The sequence below is a fragment of the Ornithorhynchus anatinus genome, chromosome 17 (assembly GCF_004115215.2).
Source record: "Ornithorhynchus anatinus isolate Pmale09 chromosome 17, mOrnAna1.pri.v4, whole genome shotgun sequence".
Lineage (NCBI taxonomy): Eukaryota > Metazoa > Chordata > Mammalia > Monotremata > Ornithorhynchidae > Ornithorhynchus > Ornithorhynchus anatinus.
Genome location: NC_041744.1, coordinates 3,501,676 through 3,518,601, shown reverse-complemented (window position 1 = coordinate 3,518,601; position 16,926 = coordinate 3,501,676). Strand labels below are relative to the sequence as shown.

Sequence of the window (16,926 nt, the reverse complement as noted above, 5' to 3'; positions counted from 1 at the left end):
TGAGGAAACCAGAGAGCAGAGGATGAAGGTGGCGAGGAAGAGGGTGCAGAGTTTGGCAAGGGTCGGCGGCATGGTCTTGGCCAGTTGGGAGGCTGTGGACAACAGGAGCCGCAGTAAGGAGCTGCCCCGAGTTCCTGGCTGCCGCCTGAGTTGCACCCCAGAAAAAGAACACCAGGACCCAATGGAGGGATGCCACGTCTCAGCTGAGGGAAACGGGTCGTGGCCCGGAAGGGGAGTGGGCCGAGAGGGTCAGGACTGGGGCCAGATGGCGTCGGCGGAGCTTTCCCCGCCAACCAACCAACAAACCATCCATGGGGCTCGGAGAGGGCCCACGTCGGGAGTCGGAGGCAGATGGTTGAACAGGTCTGGTAGACAGTTCCGTCCCGTGGGTCCTCTGGACTCGGGGCTGACTGAACCAGTCTGGGCCTCTCGCTGTATTCTTGCTAGTTGGACAGATGCCAAGCTCTCTCTCTGTTTCTTTATGGTGTTTGTTAAGTGCTTACTATGTGCCAGGCACTTTCTAAGGGTTGGGGTAGATACGAGGTAATCAGGTTGGACATAGTTCATGTCCCACATGAAGTTCACAGTCTTAATCCTCACTTTGCAGATGAGGTAACTGAGGCACTGGGAAATTAAGTGATTCACCCAAGGTCACAGCTCTCCAGGGGTGGGCCACCAGACTCCAAAAGAAGCTCAGCAGCAGCGAGACCTAGAGGAAAGAATTGGCGTCTGGGAATCTGGGCATTTGGGTTCTCATCCTGGCTCCACCACTTGCCCGCTTATGTGACCTCGGGCAAGTCACTGAACTACTCTGGGCCTCGGTTTTCTCATCTGTAAAATGGGGATTCAATCCCTGTTCTGCGCCTCACTTAGATCGTGAGCTCCACATGGGGCAAGGACTGGGTTCGACCAGATTATCTTGTATCGGCCCCAGCATTTAGTACAGTGCTTGGCAGGGAGTAAGCGCTTAGCACATTCCATTATTAAATCCTGGGATCCAACCTGGCAGCAATGTGAGCTCACCTGGCCTGCCTAGCCCAAGTCTGGTCTGGGAACTCGGGGGTGGGAACGGTGATGGGGTGCGGGGGGACTGGAGAGGAACAACTGAGTGTCCTTATCCTCATCATTTCTTTATCCTTATCCTTGGGCTGTGATCCTCAGATGGCCCCCTCCCAGTTGCTAACCCCTTCCAATAGAACACACTGCCTAGTGAAGACACATGTCCACATGAGAGTTTAAACAAAATAATAGCCATAATTTGATCATCCCTGGCAGGGATGCCATAGTTGAGGAGCTAAAAATAGATGGGAAGCAGCAAGGCCTAGTGGTTAGAGTACAGACCTGGTATCAGAAGAACCTGGGTTCTAACCCGCTTGTCTGCTGGGTGATCTTGGGCAAGTCAATTTACTTCTCTGGACCTCAGTGACCTCATCTGTAAAATGGGGATTAAGACTGTGAGCCCCCTGTGGGACAGGGACTGTGTCCCAACTGATTAGCTTGTATTGACCCCAGTTCTTAGTACAGTGCTTGGCACATTATCAGCGATTAACAAATACCATTAAAAAGAAAAGGATGGGGACCCTCGAATTAGGGGATCACAGGCTGAGGTTAAGGGAAGGGGAAGAGAGAAGTGGTTAAGATGAAAACACACTCGGAAAAACTAATTTCCTTGGACTTATGGGTCAGGTCGGCAGAACCAGCTGGCAAATGAACCCCAGGGATAAGAAGTCTGAGATAGCTGTCCAGTCTTCAGAAATCAGTTCTGCGGAAAGAGGAAGAGTCTATACCAGGATACAGGAAGGATAAGGCGGCTATCTTGGGGCAAAGTTCACTAACATGGAATTATGCATCAACCTGAAGGGCAAATTAGGAAAGCTGGAGTAAGGGGAAATTGGGAAACAAAGAATAAAGGGAGGCAGCATGGTCTCTTGGAAAGTGCATGGGTCTGGGCTGCCTCTGTACGTGGTTGGTGATAGATCAGTCAATCAATAAATCAGTGGGAATTATTGAGCACTTACTGGGTGCAGGGCGCTGTGCTAAGCACATGGGAGAGTGCAATATGATAGAGTTGGTAGACACATTCCCTGAATTTAAGGAGCTGATGGCCTAGAGGAGAAGACAGACATTAAAATAAATAATGTTTTGTGGGGCTGAAAGCAGCATGGCCTACATGGAAGCATGGAAGGGTACAGGCTTGGGAGTCAGAAGATGTGGGTTCTAATCCCCACTCTGCCACTTGTCTGCTGTGTGACCTTGGGCAAGTCCCTTCACTTCTCTGGGCCTCAGTTACCTCATTTATAAAATGAAGATTAAGACTGTGAGCCCCATGTGGGACAGAGACTGCATCCAACCTAATTATCTTGTATCTACTCCAGCGCTTAGAGCAGTGCTTAGCACAGAGTAAGCACCTAACAAATGCCGTTATTATTATCATTATTATCAACTGGGAATGTGTTTATCAACCACTTTTATGGTATTTGTAAAGTGCTTACCATGTGTCAGATACTGTTCTAAGCTCAGGGCTCTCTAAATCTCTAATGTAATCAACTCTCCCAAGGGCTTAGGACAGAGCTCTGCTCACAGTAAGTGCTCAGTAAATATGACTGTCTGATATAGATCCAAGTGCATAGGTGATGCAGAAGGAAGAGGGAGTAGGGGAAACAGGGCTTAGTTGAGGAAGACCTCTTGGAGGAGATGAGATTTTACTGAGGCTTTGGAGGTGGGGAGAGCGGGGGTCTGTGTATATGAAGGAGGAGGGGGTTCCAGGCCAGAGGGGGAACATGGGCAAGGGGTCGGCGGAGATAGATGAGACTGACATACAGTGAGTTGGTTGGCGTGAGCGGAGCGATATGCGCCGGCTGAGTTGAAGTAGAAAATCAATGAATTAAGGTAGGATGGGGAGAGTTGATTGAGTGCTTTAAAGTGCTTTAAAGTGCTCTGAAGGAGCTGACCCGAGAATGGAATAACAGGGCACAGAGACAATAGCGTGGCCTAGTGGAAAGGGCCCAGGCCTGGGAAACAGAGGACCTGGGTTCTAATCCTGCCTCCACCACTTGCCTGCTAGGTGACCTTGGGCAAGTGGATTCACTTTCCTGAGGCTCAGTGACCTCATCAGTAAAATGGGGATCAAGACTTTAGCCCCATGTGGGACATGGACCGCCTCCAAACTGATTGCCTCGTATCTACCCCAGCATTTAGTACAGTGTCTGGAACACAGTAAGCACCTAACAAATGCCATTTAAAAAAAAATCACTTCACTTCTCTGGGCCTCAATGTCCTCATCTGTAAAATGGGGATTCATTATCTATTCTCCCTCTCCCTCAGACTGTGATCACCATGTGACTGGATCTGACCTGCTTATCTTAAATTCATTCATTCATTTAATCGTACTTATTGAGCTCTTACTGTGTGCAGAGCACTGTACTAAGTGTTTGGGAGAGTATAATACAACAAAAAGCAGACACATTCCCTGCCCATTCAAATCTACTTCAAAGCTTGGCACAGCACTTGGAGTTTAGTAGGTGCTTATCAGCCTCATCATCAGTGATGTTTGTCAACTGATGGATGACCCCCAGAAACATTCATGCTAAGGGAATGTCTGAGGCCTGTCTGGTTGGGGGATCTGGGAAACAGCATTCCCAGACTCTGGGCCAGGTCTCTCGGAGAGTGGGTGGGATCCCCCCCATTAGGGACCCCCGAGGACCAAAGACATCCCGATAGAGGAAGGAGGGCTGAACACCTGAGCTCTGCAGAGCGGAGATAGAAGAAGCAATTAAAGTAGGCCTGCTTTTTTTCATGGCATTTGTTAAGCGCTAACTATGTGCCAAGCACCATTTCAGGCACTGGGGTAGATACAAATCAATCAGATCGGACACCGTTCCTGCCCCACATGGGGCTCTCGGTCTAAGTACGAGGGCAGATAGGGATTGAATCCCCATTTCACGGTTGAGAAAGTGACTTGTCCAAGATCACAAAGCAGGCAAGTGGCGGAGCCGGCATTAGAACTCGGGTCATCTGACTCCCAAGTCCGTGCTTTATCCACTAGGCTACGCTGCTACCGCTGTCTGCTTTGACTCAGGTCCCTGGAGAAGGGAACTCAAAGCTTCAAGGTCAGAGGAAGAGGTTTAGGGCTCCGGTCGAAAACCCAGGACCGCAGACATCTTCCTTTCCCAAGGTCGTGTGCCTTCTCCTTTCCCACCGGGCCCCGCGGCAACTCCGCGGAACGGAAGAACAGGCCCACCTGCGTGTTCCGGGGACAAGTTTAGGCCTTGAGATCCTCCCCACTCTCCTGCTTTCCACCATCAGCGACCAGAAGGGAGAGAGAGGGGGAAGGGGTGGAAGGCAGGCAAAGGACTTAAAACTCAGACCTTCTGGGGTCCCAGAGATCATTCATTCAGTCGTATCTATTGAGTGCTTACTGTATGCAGAGCACTGTACTAAGCACTTGGGAGAGTACCCTATAACAGTAAGCAGACACATTCCCTGCTTACAACGAGCTTACAGACTGGAGATCGAGCAAGGAGCTCGAGGCAGGCACTCCCTGAACCCTGAATATGGAAGTCCTGTTCATTAAGGGTGACGGGTCCTCTGGTGACTTTGGCGGTGGTGGTGGTGGTGGTGGTGGGGATGGGGACCGCAGGCGATGGAGCAGGGCTCCCACAATCCTTCAGGGCTCTGGGTCGACCATTGGTTGTTCAGCTGCTGCTCACTGAGAATTTTCACTTCCTCCTGGGCCTCCCGTGATTTTATTCTGGCCTATTAATACCCCAGCCTCACCACTTCCCCATTTCCTGGTTCGCATCTTCCCAGCAGGCTCCTTGCCTTCCCTCTTCTTCTTCCCCACCACCGTCCCCAACCCTGCTGCTATCTCTGGACCCTCCCCATCTTCAAGCCCTACTGAAATCACATCTCCTCCTGGAAGCCTTCCCAGACTAACTTCTCATGTCCCCAGCCTATTCTCCTTCCCTTCTGCTTCATCTATGCCCTTGGGTCCATAAACCCCTAAGCGGTTTGATACTCACCCCACTCCCTCCCCCACAGCAATTATGAACATATCCTTCTACTCTGTTCCTTCCCCCTACCTGAAAATTATTTTAATGTCCGTCTCCCCTTCTTGACTGGAAGTTTCATGAGGGCAGGGCTCGTGATTCCCAACTCTATTGCAAGGTTCTCTCCCAAGTGCTTAGTACCATACTCTGCACACAGGAAGCGCTGGACAAATAATAACAATGATAATGAAGGTATCTGGTTAGTCCTTTCTAGGTGCCAAGCACTGTTCTAAGCGCTGGGGTAGATACAAGGTAATCAGGTTGTCCCATGTGGGGCTCACAGTCTTCATCCCCATTTTACAGATGAGGTAACTGAGGCACAGAGAAGTTAAGTGGGTTGCCCAAGGTCACACAGCAGACAAGTGGCAGAGCCAGAATTAGAATCCATGACCTTCTGATTCCCAGGCCAGGGGTCTAGCCACTATGCCACTCTGCTTCTCAAATAAATACCATAGATTGACTGACAGTGATTTCAAGATCATCATTTGAAGCTGTATAACCTCGTGGACAGAGCACAGGCCTGGGAGGCAGAGGACCTGGGTTCTAATCCCATCTCCATCACTTGCCTGCTGTGTGACCTTGGACAAGTTATTTCACTTCTCTGGGCCTCAGTCCCCTCATCTATTAAACGGGGATTCAATACTTGTTCCTTCCTACTTAGACTGATGATCTTGTATCTACCCCAGTGATTAGTACAGCCCTTGGCAAAAAGCAAGTGCTTAACAGATACAACTGTTATGATCTCTGTCATTATTAAGCCCTGTTCCCTGTCCACTTTAGACGTGCTCCCTCTGCTCAAGCAAAGAGTGTTGAGATCACTTGATCAGCCCTCTTCAGAGAGGGTGCCCTCCCTACCCTTAATAATAATAATGTTGGTATTTGTTAAGCGCTTACTATGTGCAGAGCACTGTTCTAAGCGCTGGAGGGATACAAGGTGATCAGGTTGTCTCTCTTGGGACTCACAGTCTTCATCCCCATTTTACAGATGAGGTAACTGAGGCCCAGAGAAGTTAAGTGCCTTGCCCAAGGTCACCCAGCTGACAAGCGTTGGAGCCGGGATTCGAACCCATGAGTTATGACTCCCAAGCCCAGGCTCTTTCCACTGAGCTATGCTGCTTCTCTGGCACTTCAACATGGCACGGTCACTAGAGCAAGAAGACTGGAATGCTAACAGTGGAGACGAGTAGACAGGGTGGAGTTAATCAGGACTCCTCCATCAGGAGGCCAGGGGCAATTGAACTGAGCCCTGGGTCTTGGAAGAAAGAATTATTGGCCACAACCTGCTGAAGACCTTTAAAACACAGGAGAGTCCCATCCCTCCCGTGATCCCCCTTCCCCAGCAGTGCTGGCATGTTTTAGTCCAACCAGGCGGGCAGAAGGAGGAATGAGATCAGTGATTCTTTTTTTTTTCATGGTATTCGCTAAGTGCTTACTACATTCCAGGCACTAAGCGTTGGGGTAGACACAAGTTAATCAGGTTGGACACAGTCCATTTACCACATGGGATTCACAATCCTAATCCCCATTTTACAGATGAGGGAACTGAGGAAGTTGAGTGATTTGCCCAAGGTTACAGAGCAGACAAGTGGCTAACCCAGGTCCTTTTGAGTTCCAGGCCCCTGTTTTATCCACTAAGCCATTCGGTTTCTCTTATAACCATTGAGCAGTTCTGTGGACAAAGAGTTCCTTGAGAGGTTAATTTGGGGCCTTGTGGAAAGAACGTGGGGCTGAGAGTCAGGGGACTTGGGTTCTAATTCCTGCTCTGCCACTTTCAGTCATTCATTCATTCAATTGTTTTTATTGAGCACTTACTGTGTTCAGAGCACTGTCCTAAGCACTTGGAAAGTACAATTTGGCAACAGATAGAGTCAATCCCTACCCAACACAGGCTCACATTCTAGAAGGGGGAGACAGACAACAAAATAAAACAAGCAGACAGGCATCAATAGCATCAAAATAGATAAATAGAATTATAGATATTGACACTTCATTAATAAAATAGAATAAAAAATACGTACAAATATACAGAAGTGCTGTGGGGCGGGGAAGGGGGTAGAGCAGAGGGAGGGAAGAGGGGTGATGGGGAGGGGAGGATGAGCAGAGGAAAAAGGGGGCTCAGTCTGGGAAGGCCTCCTGGAGGAGGTGAGCTCTCAGTAGGGCTTTGAAGGCAGTAGCACTTGCCTGCTGGGTGACTTTGGGCAAGTTATTTCACTTCTCTGGGCCTCAGTTTCCTCATCTATAAAATGGGGTTTAAATACCCCTTCTCTATGGCAAAGGGGCTGTGTCCATCCTGATGATCTTGTATCTGCCCCAGTGATTAGTACAGTGCCTGGTACATAGAAAGAACCCCTGAGGCCTCTTCCATGATCCTCTGCTTCTCTGACCATTCCATGAATCCAGCAGGAATGGGAATGTTTGAGACTAATTCTCCCTCCCCCCACTATTTCCCTGTTCCCCCCATGTCTTCCCCTCCAACCCTCCTCCTCCTCCTTTCCTTCCTTCTCCTCCGCCTCCTCCTTCTCCTCCCCCTCCCCTTCCCCCCTGCCCCCCACCCCCAGATGGGATCATTGGAGCTCCTTGTTCCTCTTCAGGGTTTTGGATTGGCGAAACCAAGCAGCAAAGATATTTCCTTCCACTTCCTCTTAGAGCCGTCCTGTTCCCAGCCCCCTACGCCTATCCCTAGCAGCGGCCCTACCTCAAACCACCAGGGCCCCCCAAATCCCAGGCTTCCCTGCCCCAGCCCCACCTCCTCTCAGCCTCCCCGGGGCACTGCTGGTGATGTCCCCCGGGGTACCTTCCAGCCGAGGAGACCGTGTCTCGGAGGTGACAAGGAGAGTTATTTGGGCTACCACGATACTGGCACAGGTTCCATGGCGAGGAAGAATGCTCAGCGCTCCTGGGGAACCTCAACAGCCCACATCTCTGCCGTCAGCAGAACGCACACTTTCGGATCATTCTGCTTCCTGGATGAGGCTTCCCGATTCCTGATTCCTGAGAAGTTCCCTCTTCTCTCTCTCTCTGACCTCCCCCTCTAATGGCCCTTCCCTGGTATCTCCCCCTCTTTTGTTCTTTCCTTCAGCCCCCATCTCCCCCACTGCCCTAGGCAGGGTGACAGAGTGTGGTGGGCAAAGGCCGAGAAAAGAGAAGGTGGATGAGAAGATAGCCAAGCATAACGGACCCTAGCAGAAAGAGCCCGGGGCCTGGGAGCCTTAGAAGCTTCGAAGCCTTCAAGCAGCTATTCCCCTCCTTGCTTACCTTGCTGACTTCCTACTGCAACTCAACTGGGCCACTCCGCTCCTCTAAACTCAACCTACTCACTGTACCTCAATCTCATCCATCTCACCTCCAATCCCTTGCCCTCACCCTCCCTCTGACCCAGAACTCCCACTGCCTTCATAATCGACGGTCCACCACTCTTGTCATGTCTTTTGCTGTCGAGTCGTCTCTGACCCAGAGCGACGCCATGAACACATCTCTCCCAGAACACCCTAACTCCATCTGCAATCGTTCTGGTAGTGTATCCACAGAGTTTTCTTGGTAAAAATACGAAAGTGGTTTACCATTGCCTCCTTCCGTGCAGTAAACTTGAGTATCCACCCTTAAAAAAATAAATAAATAAATAAATAAATTGTGGTATTTGTTAAGTGTTTACTATGTGCAAAGCACTGTTCTAAGCGCAGGGGGATACAAGGTGATCAGGTTGTCCCACATGGGCTCACAGCTTTAATCCCCATTTGACAGATGAGGTAACTGAGGCACAGAGAAGTTAAGTCACTCGCCCAAGGTCACACAGAACACCAGCGGCAGAGCGGGGATTAGAACCCGTGACCTCTGACTCTCAAACCCATGCTCTTTCCACTGAGCCACGCTGCTTCTCACTGAGCCACCCTTGACTCCCTCCCATGCCGCTGCTGCCCTGCACAGGTGAGTTTTGGCTTGTAGCATTTGGCCTTCCACTCGCTAGCCACTACCCAAGCTAATAATAATAATAATAATGTTGGTATTTGTTAAGCGCTTACTATGTGCAGAACACTGTTCTAAGCGCTGGGGTAGATACAGGGTCATCAGGTTGTCCCACGTGAGGCTCACAGTCTTAATCCCCATTTTACAGATGAGGGAACTGAGGCCCAGAGAAGTGAAGTGACTTGCCCGCAGTCACACAGCTGATAAGTGGCAGAGCCGGGATTCGATCCCATGACCTCTGGCTAGGAATGGAACAGGTAGGCCTCGGCTTGATGCTCCCTCCCATAGTCGAGACTGGTAGACTTCAAGCTTTTTAAAATCACATCTCCTCCAAGAAGCCTTTCCCAACTAAGCCTCTTTTCCCCTACTCCCTCTCTCTTCTGCATCAACTGCGTCCTTGGATCTGTAACCTTTAAAAACTTGATATTCACGCCACTCCTTCCTCGCCACCCAACCCCGATCCCACTCAGCCCCACAGCACTTGTGTCCATATCCGTAATTTAATATCTGTCCTCCCCTCTAACACTGTAAGCTCCTCGTGGGCAAGGAGCATGTCTACCCATTCTGTTGCCCTGTAACCTCCCAAGTGCTTAGTACGGTGCTCTGCATAAAATAAGTGCTCATTAGATGCAATTGACTGATTAACGGATTGAGTCAGAGGATGTGGGTTCTAATCTCAACTCCGCCACTTGTTTGCTGTGTGACCTTGGGGAAGTTACTTCACTTTTCCGAGCCCCAGTTACAAGGGCCCTTGGAAGAGATTGCCAAAATAGTAGTAATGGCACTTATTAAGGGCTTACTACAAGCAAAGCACAGGGAAAGAACACACAGGTGGGAAATAGATGTGGACCCAGTCCTCAAGGGACTTACAATCTATGAGCAGTTCAGCAGTTCTCTGCCTCTTTTTCATTTTTTTAATGGCATTTCTTAAGCCCTTACTATGTGCCAGGGACGGTACTAAGCACCGAGGTAGATACACGGTAATCAGGTCGAACACGGTCTAAGTCCCACAGGGGGCTCACAGACTTAATCCCCATTTTACAGATGAGGTAACTGAAGCAAAAAGAAATAAGTGGCCTGCGTGTGGTCACACAACAGACAAGTGGCAGAGAAGAGATTAGAACCCAGGTCTTTATGACTCCCAGGCTTGTGCTGTAACCACCGGGCAGCCTGTTTCTCTTCTTTCCCCACTTGCAGCTCCTTGCTCAAACCCTTAATCCTGCAGGAACTCTCTCCCCCTTCAAACCCATCAGTCCACAGCCCGCCCCAGAACAAAACTCTCCTGAAAACCCACTTCCTCACAGATGCCTTTCCTGATAGAATCTCTCAACTAAGCCCTTTCTTTATGAAGCAATTATACTTCATCCCTGTATTGTGCAATGCAGAGCACTGTACTGAGCACTGGGAGACTACACAGTTGGGAATTAGACAGGGTCTCTGTCCCTTGAGGGGCTCACAATCTAAAAGTACTTGGACTGTGAGCCCCATGCAGGACAGGGACTGTGTCCAAACTAATTAATTTGCATCTACCCCGGCATTTAGAACAGTGTTTGACACATACTAAACGCTGAAGGAATATCATAAAAAAAGAGTGCCCGGAGAAACCAGATGCTTTAGATTTAGGTGAAATTGGATAGGGGTAGGAGCTCCTTGAGGGCAGGGATTGTAGTGAACTCTACAGTCTCAGAGATTGTATCACCCCTGTTGTAGTGTACTCTCCCAAGCGCTCAGTACAGTGCTCTGCACTCAATACATACCATTGTTTGATTAATGTCATCAAGCGCATCTCTGTATCTGGCAACTTTGAGTCCCATTGGTGGCCACTCTAGCTAGCTAGGTTCCCCTCAGGCAACTCCCTCCCCAACGCTTAGAATGGTGTTTGACACATAGTAATTGCTTAACAAATATCATCATCATTATTATTATTACCTCCCACAGCCCTTTCTGCTAGTCCTTTGGCCTCTCACGGCCTTTTGGCTTCTGTCTTCTCTTTCCGTTTCTGACTTAAAATGGTTCTTCTTGCTCTCTGCTTCCAACCAATAATAATCACAATATTCACTGTTGGTATTCATTCATTCATTCAATCGTAATTATTGAGCACTGTACTAAACGCTTGGGAAGTACAATTCAGCAACAGATAGAGACAATACCTACCCACAACGGGCTCACAGACCATAAAGGGCAGACAGATAACAAAACAAAGCCTAATCCTCCCACCCACTCCCTTAATCCCTTTGGCTCCTGACTGTTCCCACTCCTGCTCATCTCCTCTGAAGTCGAGTTAAACCTCCCCGTCACTGGCTCTCTCCGAGCCTCTGGAAGGTAAGCTTGTTGGAGGCAGGGAATGTGCCTGTTCATTGTTGTATTGTCCTCTCCCAAGCGCAAAATAGAGTGCTCTGCACACGGTAAGTGTTCAATAAATAGGACTGACTGACTCAAACACTTCCCTTGCCTTTATCTGCTCCCACGTCCTGCTCCCACGTCCTGCTCGCTCGCTGCCCTGGCTTCTGTCCGTGGCCCTTGCTTCGGATCCCTCTGCTCTACCCCGGCAGCCTTGTCCTGGCCAGGACCCCCTCTATCATCCCCACCTGCAGCTTCACCGAGAGCTTCCCCTGCCCTCTCCCACAATCCTTTCCCACCCCCCAGCCTCGACTTCCTCTTCACCCAGCAGGAGGTGACAGGGATGGAGGAAGAGTCGGCTGATTGTCTCCTCTATTTCTTCTTTCTTTGAAATGGTATTTGTTAAGGGTCCCAGACACTATACTAAGCACTGGGGTCTATACAAACTAATCAGGTTGGACCCAGGCCCTGTCCCATTTGGGGCTCACAATCTTGGTCCCCATTTTACAGATGAGGTAACTGAGACCTATAGAAGTGATGTGACTTGCCCAAGATCACATGGCAGGCAAGAGGTAGAGCCAGGATTAGAATCCAGGTCCTTCTGACTTCCATGGATGGGCTCTATCCACCAGGCCGTGCTGCTTCCTGATGGGACTGAAGGCCGAGGGTCCCAGGGGATGTGCCTGGGGAGAGCGGTGTGGCCTAGTGGAAAGAGCCCTGGCATGAGAGTCAAAGGACCTAATAATAATAATGCTGGTGTTTGTTAAGCGCTTACTATGTGCCGAGCACTGTTCTAAGCACTGGGGTAGACACAAGGGAATCAGGTTGTCCCATGTGGGGCTCACAGTCTTAATCCCCATTTTACAGATGAGGTAACTGAGGCACCGAGAAGTTAAGTGACTTGCCCAAAGTCACACAGCTGACAAGTGGCCGAGCAGGGATTCGAACCCATCACCTTTGACGCCAAAGCCCGTGCTCTTTCCACTGAGCCACACTGCTTCTCTGGGTTCTCATCCCAGATCCACCACTTGCCCGCTGGGTGACCTGAGATGAGTCACTTTGCTTTTTAGGGCCTCAGTTCCCTCATCTGTAAAATGAGAATGAAATATCTCTTCTCCCTCCCCGTTAGAAGGTGAGCCCCATACAGGACAGAGACTCTTTCTAATCTGACTGTGTTGTACCTACCCCAGTGCTTAGTACAGTGCTTAGAATATAGAAAGCATTTAAGAGATACCACAGTTACTATTATCATCCTCCTCCTCCTCATCATTAGTGGGAAGGAAAGTTGATGGCTCTTTCCTAAGCTTGACTCATTAGCCAGGGCCCGATTCTTACTGTTTGTCCAGAGCCTCAGTGGATCTGACCAGTTAAAAGTGCTTCTCACAGCATGCCTTAGAGAAGCAGCACGGCCTAGTGGAAAAAATCCAGGACTGGGAGTCGGGACTTGGGTTCTAATCCCGGATCCATCGCTTGTCTGTTGTGTGACTGTGAGCATGTCATTTCACTTCTCTGTTCCTCAGTTCCCTCATCTGCAAAATGGGGATTCAAGACTTGTTCTCCCTCCTACTAAGACCATGAGCCCCATGTGGGACCTGATGATTTGGTATCTGCCCCAGCACCTCGAACCCTGCCTGATACACAGTAAGCGCTTAAAGAATACCACTGTTGTTATTAAGTTACAACACCTGATCACCAAAAAGAGCTTCATCTCCTCCCCCGTCTTCTAGGGACAACCTATTCCAAGACCAACCTGGGCAGGGTGGGTGACAACCCTCAGCGATTCTAAGAGAAGTGGCCAAGGAACCCCTGATTCAGCCAGGGCTGATGATTCTCCTTCCCAAAATTTGGACTCCCAACCCTACGGCGGCGGGCTCCTCTTCCTCTTCCGTTTCCTCTGGAACGGCCTCCTCTTCTTCACTCCTCCCTATAAAGGAGAAGTGAGTCCAGGAACCGCCAAACCTAGGGAAGAAGCAGCTGCCTCCGGGTGTCACTCCTCTGGCTCTGAGGCATCTGGTCAAGGCACGATGGAGGTTTCCAGGGTAGCCCTCTCGGCTCTCTTCCTTGCGGCAATCCTCTGCATCCACTCCGCCTCCTCCCACAGTAAGTTCCATCCTTCTCTCCTCTCCCCTCTTCTTTCCTGAGTCCCCAGCTGAGGGCCGCTGGAAGGAAGAGACCAAACCTTTCCCTGTTCCGTCCATTTCTCCCAGAAGCCTACCCCGTCGCGGATGCCTGCTGTGTGTCCTATTCCCAGAAGAGGATCCCACTGAACAGGGTCGCCAGCTTCAGCGTGTCCAACAGCGGCATCTGCTCCAAACCCGGCGTCATGTGAGTAACAGCCAGGCCGACCCCAGAAGGGTCAGCGGGGGGAGGGGAGCGGGGACCCTGGCTTCCGTGACTTGGGGAGGTGTCTGGGAGGGGGCAGGCCTGCCTCGGGGAGACCAGACACGGACTTTTCCCCTCTACATCTTTCAGTTGGTTTTCACCCTAGCCACAGGCTGACATGGGGAGAGAGGAGAGAGTGAAGAGGGAGGAGAGAGAGAGAGGAGACACACAAACCGCCCCCACCCCCCAAATATACCAGGGGAGACAAGAAGCGAAAGACAGAGACACAAAACAATAGTCAGTGGCATGCATTAAGTGCTTATTCTGTGCGCAGCACTGTACTAAGGACCTGGGAGACTACAATAAAGTAAGTAGACCAGATCCCTGCCCTTAAAGAGATTAAAATCCCACACGGGGTCATGAGTTACCACAATGTGGCTTCTCAGGCACGTTCCCCCCAGACTCCCAAACACTCATCCACACACCACACACACACACCCCCCCGACACACACTGACCTTTAGTGATCAGTCTCAGTCTGTGTCATCCATCCAGAGTGCCCTGCCACCCCCCGCAAGCACGTCCCTTCCCGCCAGCCCCAGGCCCACCTTCCAGGACAATCCTGGCACTGCCACTTGTCAACTGTGTGACCCAAGGCAAGTCACTTCACTTCTCTGTGCCTCAGTTACCTCATCGATAAAATGGGGATTAAGACCGTGAGCCCCACGTGGGGCAGGGACTGTCTCCAACGTGATTAGCTTGTTTCTCCCCCAGCACTTAGAACAACACTTGATACATAGTAAGCGCTTAATAAATACCATCATCATCATCAAAGCCCTGGGCTAGTTGACATCTCTTCGGGCTCCTTGTTCCTTACAGGTTCATCACGGTGAGAGGTCTGATCACCTGTGCCAACCCTGGCACAAAATGGGTGCAGCAGTACATGAAGCAGCTGACCACCAAGAGGGCTATGACCACTCCGCTGCTCACTATGAACATTTCCCAAAACAAGAAGAGGGGCTCCTAACTCGCAGGCCGCCCCCCACCACTGGACTCCACCCTTTCTCTGCTGTGCTCCCTCCCACTCCTCCCACCGCCCCCTCCCCGTGCGGTGGCTGTGATGGAGAAATAATGAATGTATCTGTGAGAAATGTGTCATCTGTTCATTAACGGCTTCGCCCCCCTGTTCGGCTGCCACGCTCGGGAAAAACGCGAGGCCTGTTTTAGGGGGAAAGGAAGAGACAAAGAAAGGTGGGATTAAGGAACGGGGGTGGTTGGGTTATTGCTATCCTGGGAAATTGTGGGGCTCAGAGCCGCTTCTGCCCCCCCTGGAGCCGCCATCTCTCCGTGACCTCCTCTAAGGGCCTTGTGAAATTCTTCCTTCTCTCCCCTTCTAGGCCCAAGGAGGAGGAGCTGGGAGTCAGGCTGGAAGGGGCTGGAGGAGGGAAGGAGTGGAAGGAGCTGGGGGGGCATCAATATGAGGGGAGTTGGGCAGGGGGATTGGTTGTGACAGGAGTAGAAAATATCTCCAGGAAGCCATAGCTGGGCACTTCCACTCTGTCTGAGATCCAACCCTCATGGGATTCTAGTTCTGATCAAGGTCACTGCAGGATCTCAGAAGCAACACCACACCAGAAGCAAGACAATGTTGTTTGCCCTCAAGAGGCTTACCATCTAACGAGAGAGATGGGCAGATAAAATTATTTACAAATAATCAATCAGTAGTACTTAGCGAGCTCTTAATGTGTGCAGAGCACTGTACTAAGTGCTTGGGAGAATATAACTGAACCAGTAGAGGACTTTATGATCCAACAGGGGAGACAGATACTCAGATAACTTACAGATAGGAGGAAGAGAGAGATCTGGAAAAGTTGAAGAGGTGAGACTTCATAATAAGGTGTGCAAAATATGTGCTTAAATGTTACAGTAGGTTGTGAGGTTTCCAAGTCCTCAGGGGATCCCCAGTGCTTACATGGAAATTGAGATTACGATTTGGGGGGATTAGAAATGACTTGGGAAAGACATCTTGGACAAGGAGTAGGCAGATGGGGAGGGCAGGGCTCTGTTGGATATGAAGAGGGAGGGAGTCCCAGAAAGTGGAAGACCTGGGTTCTAATCCCTGCTATGCCAAATGCTTGCGTTTTGACCTTGGACCAGTCATCTCATTTCTTTGGGCTTCACTTCTCCTGTACTCTCTCCTATGTGGGCTGGGAACCCAACACGGGAGAGGGATTGTGTCCGATCTTGTTCATCTGTATCTATCCTAGAGCCTAGAACAGTGTTGGACACTTAGTAAGAGCCTAACAAATACCAAAATAATAATAATGTATATATTAATTACTATTATTACAGTCTATGGAGTGGGCCCTGTCCTGATAAAAGGAGAAGGCCTTTATTCCCTTCCATCCCCATACCAACCCCTCTGTTCTCTGCCAGACTTCTGTGTTTCCCTCCTGTCCTGACCCCTCCCTGCCGCCCCCCCCCCCCAACACACAGTGGCACCTCTCTAATATCAGCTCTTGGGGAGATTTGTCTGGGCTTCTGGCCAAGCGGAAATCCTCAAGAGATGAGGGAGGCGGCCACAAGGAGGAAGAGACCCAGCAGCTGAGGCAGGATGGGGGGGGTGAGAGAGAGAGGGTGTGTGTGTGTGTTCGATACACCAGGGAAGCAATAAATACACCCCAGAGGCAGTAAATATTGTGGGTGACACTGCTAATGAAACAAGCTGGGGGTTTTGGTCCTGACTCCGGCTTTGTCTCCCCTGGAGTTGGGGGTGAAGCCAGGGACAGGACTGAATCCTGAACTAAGAAGCAGCATGGCGTAGTGGATAGAGCACTGACCTGAGAGTCAAGAGGTCATGGGTTCTCATGCAGGCTCCACCACTTGTCTGCTGTGTGACCTTGGCCAGTCACTTCACTTCTCTGGGCCTCAGTTACCTCATCTAGAAAATGGGGATTGAGACTGTGAGCCCCACGTGGGACAGGGACTGTATGCTTAACAAATACCATAATCAATTAACTGGGCCCAGCCTCCTCCAGCTGGGAAGTGTCTACACTGGCACCCACACCCACTGGCTCCCTGGATTCCCCCCCACACCCTCCTGCCACTTGCCAAACCCTCCCCACCCATTTCCTTTAATCCCAAGGGCAGGGCAGCCAGGTCCCAAGAACACAAAGGCAAGAATTCTCCCAAGGTGGAAAGTTTGCCAGGCATCGTCCTGGCCCGGCTCCTCGTTACTCCAGTCTTGGTTTCTA

At 50.5% G+C, this 16,926-nt stretch overlaps 1 protein-coding gene across 1 annotated transcript; it reads left to right on the top strand.

Annotated features, from left to right (window-relative positions):
• Window positions 1–13,312: 13,312 nt before the first annotated feature.
• On the top strand, window positions 13,313–14,823 carry LOC114817929 (C-C motif chemokine 3-like 1). The gene is made up of 3 exons (XM_029082596.2): window positions 13,313–13,451; window positions 13,559–13,676; window positions 14,552–14,823. Exons 1-3 carry the CDS (start codon window positions 13,376–13,378, stop codon window positions 14,697–14,699), a joined length of 342 nt encoding a protein of 113 aa, XP_028938429.1. The 5' UTR covers window positions 13,313–13,375; the 3' UTR covers window positions 14,700–14,823.
• The last annotated feature ends 2,103 nt before the right edge of the window (window positions 14,824–16,926 follow it).

Coding starts and splice junctions, on each gene's coding strand:
- LOC114817929 (XM_029082596.2), top strand. CDS start 13,376: ATGGAGGTTTCCAGGGTAGCCCTCTCGGCTCTCTTCCTTGCGGCAATC. Junction 13,452..13,558: donor CCACTCCGCCTCCTCCCACA/GTAAGTTCCATC, acceptor CATTTCTCCCAG/AAGCCTACCCCGTCGCGGAT. Junction 13,677..14,551: donor TGCTCCAAACCCGGCGTCAT/GTGAGTAACAGC, acceptor TGTTCCTTACAG/GTTCATCACGGTGAGAGGTC.